This window comes from Elephantulus edwardii, unplaced genomic scaffold (assembly GCF_000299155.1).
Source record: "Elephantulus edwardii isolate Elephantulus edwardi_28Jun2011 unplaced genomic scaffold, EleEdw1.0 scaffold00310, whole genome shotgun sequence".
Taxonomy (NCBI): domain Eukaryota; kingdom Metazoa; phylum Chordata; class Mammalia; order Macroscelidea; family Macroscelididae; genus Elephantulus; species Elephantulus edwardii.
Genome location: NW_006400060.1, coordinates 504,549 through 509,840, shown reverse-complemented (window position 1 = coordinate 509,840; position 5,292 = coordinate 504,549). Strand labels below are relative to the sequence as shown.

Here is a 5,292-nt window from a genome sequence, read left to right as displayed (position 1 = left end):
AGCTGATATTGAGCTTCCCCAGCGGTTCTTTCCACAGATGTAATCAATCTGATTCCTATGCATACCATCAGGTGAAATCCATGTATATAACCTGCATTTATGTCTCTTAAAAAACATATTTGCAATGAATAAGTCATTGTGCAAAAATTCAATCATTCTCTCTCTAGCTCCATTTCTGTCACCAAGTCCATGTTTTCCACAACTACTGAATATATATATAATCACATATATCAGTACATGGTAAATTATAGCATGTAGAATGTGTTTCTTAGTACTCCTGGAAAACATGAACATAGTTCATATCCAGCATTTACATTTTGTCATACTCATCTTACAAGTCTATCCAGACTATTGTTGTTGCTGTTGTTATGTGCCATTTCGTTGCTTATGAGTCTTAGGTATCCTATGTACAACAGCTCTAAACCCTGCTCTATCCCTTGCCAATCTTATTGTCTCTACATACCTATCCCCATTACCCCAGTGACGGAATCAATCTATATCATTGAGGGTCTTCTTCCCCTGCACTGTCCCTGTACCCTCCCAAGCATGACGCCCCTCTCTAAGGACTGGTCCCTCCTTGCAACATGTCCAAAGTATGCCAGACGATGCTTCATAATCCTTGCCTCCAAGGAGCAGCCTGGCTTCTTGACCATATTCCCTTCATCCAATTCCCTGTGAGTTACCTTCGCAATTTGGTAGTCATGCTGCATTTTCAGTGAAAGATTGGAGTTTTACAAATGTGCTAAATTTTTCTCCAGTAAAATTGATCAGAAACTATGAACAAAAAGTTTAAAGAAACATAATTTATTCTAGGAAGAAAAACTAATCCTGTAAAGGTAAAGGGGGAAATGAGGTGGATTAGGGGGTATATAAAGGAGTTAAGCCCTTTTCGGGGAAGTTCTCTCACCTGAAGCATAGAGATCTGCATTTTATAATATCGGTTGGAGGGGTCAGGAGCTGAGATGATGAGGAGGTGCCTTTTCTCAAAGAACTGATCCAGAAGGCCAGCAGCTGAGTTAACATTAACATTAATCTTCATAGCTAGGAAAGAAGATGGCCAGTCAATGTATATCCTTCTCCTTCATCCCAGCATGGGTAACTTAACATCTTGATGGTATCCAGTCTTTTGTTTTAGGTTAACTTTTTTTTTTTTTTTGCTAGTCCTATGAGAACAAAAAAATGAAAACAATGGTTTTTGGGATTTCTTGTTCTCATAGCACTAGCAAAAAAAAAATGTTTTTGTTCAAACATTCTTCTAGGTCATATAGCCCTGGTGTGTCCACTTGCAGTACAGAGGTAACTTGTGGTTGCTGTGAAGCTGAACACTGTGACACTGATGTGTCAAATGCATTAATGGTTACCCATGGCGAACAGTGTTTGGTGGAGCTCCCTGATTAAAACAAACTTGGAAGCAGGAGTAGCATCCACTTCCAAAATAGCTTGCCTCAAGAAACCCTATGAACCTGGAGAAAACATGAAAGTCACACAGGTTTTGAGGACTTTTGTTCATAGGGTCACTATGAGTCGCCTACAACTTGACGGCACTTAACAGCAACAACAGTCCTATGAGAAAGTCTTTTTTTTTTTTTAAGGAAAACATGATCTTGATTTTAGAAATATGGCTTTTACTCAAGTACTTACACTTGTAATTAGTTGCCAATTTATTGATAGATGGTAGAGACAATTTCGGTGAACTTGAACTCAATTTTAAATCCAATCTAGAAAATACAATCATCCAATTATGCCAATTGACACTTTCTTGAGAGTGGTGTGTTGAAGTCTTCTACTACTATTGTGGTGTTGTCTAATTCTTTTTTCAGTCTGTCAACATCGTTGCCTCTAAAGAGAATTCTGGCTGCACTCTTTCAAAGACATGGGGTGTCCAACACTCTACTCCAACATGACAGCTCAAAGACATCAATTCTTTTTCTATCGTTCTTACGTATTATTGTCCAGATCTCTGATGCATAGTAAGTGGTTGGAATAACTATGGCCTGAATCAGACACACTTTAGTCCTCAAACTGACATCATTATTTCTCAATAATATGGAGAGGTCCCTAACTGCAGATCTTCCCAGTGCAATACAACTCCTATTTTCTGACTGCTGGTGCCAAGGTTGCTAATTGTTGATCCAAGAAAGATGAAGTTGTTGACAGTTTCAATCTCTTTTCCATCCATCATGATATTGCATGTTCTGTGGTTAGAGTCTTTGTTTTCTAGATATTGTGATGCAATCCATATTGAAGGCTGCATTCCTTGGTCTTTTGCAACAAATGCTTCAGGCCCTCCTCATTTTCAGCCAGCAAGGATATATCATCTGCATAATGCAAATTTTTATGGGTCTTCCTCCAATTCTGATGTCACATTCCTCTTCATAGAGTCCAGCTTCTCAAATAATTTGCTCAGCATACAGATTAAATAGGAATGGAGAGAGAATACAATACTGATACACCCCCTTCTTAATTTTAAACCATGCAGTGTTCTCTTGCTCTGTTCATATAACAGCCTCCTGGTCCAGGTATAGGTTTTGCATGAGCAATTACGTGCTCTTGGGACTCTAGTTCTTTTCAATGTCAGCTATAACTTGTTATGATCCACACAGCCAAATATCTTCACATAGTCAAAAAAGCACAAGTAGACATTTTTCTGGTATTTTTACTTCAGTGAGGATCCATCTGACATCAGCAATGATGTCCCTGTTATCATGGCCTCTTTAAAATCCTCCTTGACCTTCTGGCCGTTCCCTGTCTATGTACTGTTCCACATTTTTCCCCCAGTGATCTTCAGCAGTATTTTGCTTAGGTTCCACTTTTCTGAAAATATCTTGATTTCTTCTTCATATTTGATGGACAGTTTGTCTGGGTATAGTATTCTTCTTTGATAGTTGTGTTTATTAAGTGTTCAATATATGTTATTGCTCTGTCTTCTTGCTTGCCTGCTTTCTACTGAGTAATCAACACTTCATCTTATTTTCTCTCCCTTATTGGTTACTCTTCACCTTTCCCTAGATGCTATCAGAATTCTCTCCTGATCTTTGGTCTGGCAAATTTAACTATGATATGCTTTGTTGGTTTTCATCTGGAGTCTATTCTATATGGCATTCGTTCAGCTTTTTGTATGTATATTCTCTCATTCTTCATTATACCTGGATAGTTTTCTTCCAGTAATTCTTCTACACCTTACTCGGTGCCTTACTTGCTTCTTCCTGTTCTGGGATTCCAATTATGTGCGTATTATTCCTCTTGATGGTATCCCTCCTTATTCTTAGGCTTTTTTCTTTTTCCTTCCTTTTTGATTCTGCTTTTTGTTCAAGCAGATCAATGCTGAGAATCCTATCTTTTGCTGGTTCTGTGTTCCATGTCTTCATCTCTGCTCATATGTTCCTCCAACAGGTTGACAGCATCTGAAATATTGGTCTTCATATTCTAGATTGTAGTTTCTTGCTCTTCTAGAGCCTCTAATGCCTTGTTTGTTTTATTTGCATTGTCTTTGATTATTGTTTTTTAAGTTCCTCTTGGCTTTTGCTTGCAGAGTGCTGTAATTCTTCTAGTTTGTCTTCCACCTATTGAAAATATTCAATCATTGTTCTTTTGAATTCTGTGACAGAAAGTTAAGTCAGACTTTCTGGCTTTAGCAAATCCATTGATTGTGTGTTTTGATCACTTTTGGGGGGTGGCATCTTGCTTTGGTTTTTGTGTAAGGTGTGAGATAGTCTACTTCTTCCTTGTGGTAGAATATTTTTGTGTCTGGGGCCTTAGTGGGTGTTGGTCTGATAACCTTGGCTCAGGAGCTCACTTCTCCAAAGAAGGGTAGGGCACCTCACCCTGCCTGAATTTCTCTCTGATCCTTTAACTCAAGAGAAAACTTGCTTCAGTTGGGAAGAAAGATGGTCTATGAATTAGCATTCTTCTTAAGCGAAGCAATTGCCTCAGCTAGATGGGGTCCAAAGGGTCAGCAGCTCACGTACTGGCTCTGGGAGGGGCCAGGAGTACTGAGGTGATGTTCAGGAAGGAAATGGCTTCATCTGCAATAGTAGTGCTCTGGAGACACTGGAGTGGTAGCAGGGTGGCCTCTAACAGCAGGGCAGTCTTCTTTTTTGGGTTCATTTTTATTGATAATTTATTTCCTCCCTCCCTCCCTCCTTCTCTCCCTTCCTTCCTTCCTTCCTGCCTTCCTAGAAATTCCAAAAGAATGCCTGGAGTCTTAAAACATTTTTTTTTGGTGTAAGAGTATTCTATGAAGTAGCATTGATCCTTAAACACATTTTAGTACCCCTTATTACCACATTGTAAACTTTGCTATTAGACCCCTGTGCTATCAGGAGCTATTTCAAAGTAGTCTAATCAATATGCTCATTCTTCTAATGCATGGTTTTACTTACGAGCACAGATAGGTGGTGATCCAGACCACTGACGACTGGACTGGCAGACCCGGAAAGGGGTCCCTTGGCGCTCATAACCACCATCACAGTGATATTCACAGGTGGCACCATAGTTATTCCCTGCTGAAGTGCAGATGAGGTAGCCATGCTGTGGTGGTTTCAGAACTGGGCAGCGTCTTACTGTTAGAGAGGAACATAGGTTAGAGAATAAAATACCTCTTTTAGAAAAGAAAGACTGAGTGTGGGCTTTCTAGACCAGGAGATTTAGAATTATCACAATGAATGTTTCTAATTACCAGGAATGGAGTGAGACTTTTCTCAAGGAATAAAATTTTTCAGACAAGGATATTTTAAATGTGTAGAAATACAGATAAGGTATACATAATATTGCCAAAGCACTTAAATGTGTTTTGTCAAGACACTTAAATACTTTAATCACACTTAAAATGTTATCTATTAAAAATTAAATTTTTAAAATTACTGTTAAAAATTACTACCTTACAAAATTACTTAGAATAGCAAAATTAAATTAGAAGCTACTTAAAAGTCCAAAAGTAAGAGAAGAGTTAAACAACTTAAAAGATATATCCTTAGAGTAGAATATTTTGCTGCCCTTAAAAGTATTTCTGAAGACTTTTTTAAAACATAGAAAAATTACTTGTGATATAAGGAAAAGATTTAAAATGTAAGCTAAAATATACAATATAATCTCAACTATATATATTTTAAGTATGCTTAAGAAAAAGACTGTCGTTGTTGTTGTTGTTATGTGCTGTCGAGTCGCCTGCGACTCAATAGCGACCCTATGTACAACAGCCGTGAACTCCGCTCTGTCCTGTGCCAATCGCACTGTCTCTGACACTCCCATCCCAATTATCCCAGTCACTGAATCAATCCACCTCATAGAGGG

General features: G+C 38.4%; 1 protein-coding gene across 1 annotated transcript in view; it reads right to left on the bottom strand.

Moving 5' to 3' along the window:
• SRPX2 (sushi-repeat containing protein, X-linked 2) overlaps positions 1-5,292 on the bottom strand; it is a 78,734-nt gene that overhangs the window by 16,513 nt on the left and 56,929 nt on the right. Inside the window, exons 7-8 of the mRNA XM_006901138.1 lie at positions 4,383-4,562; positions 908-1,041 (exon numbers count right to left, since the gene is read on the bottom strand). Of these exons, the coding sequence (XP_006901200.1) occupies positions 908-1,041; positions 4,383-4,562 (314 nt within the window). The remainder of the gene's footprint in view (positions 1-907; positions 1,042-4,382; positions 4,563-5,292) is intronic.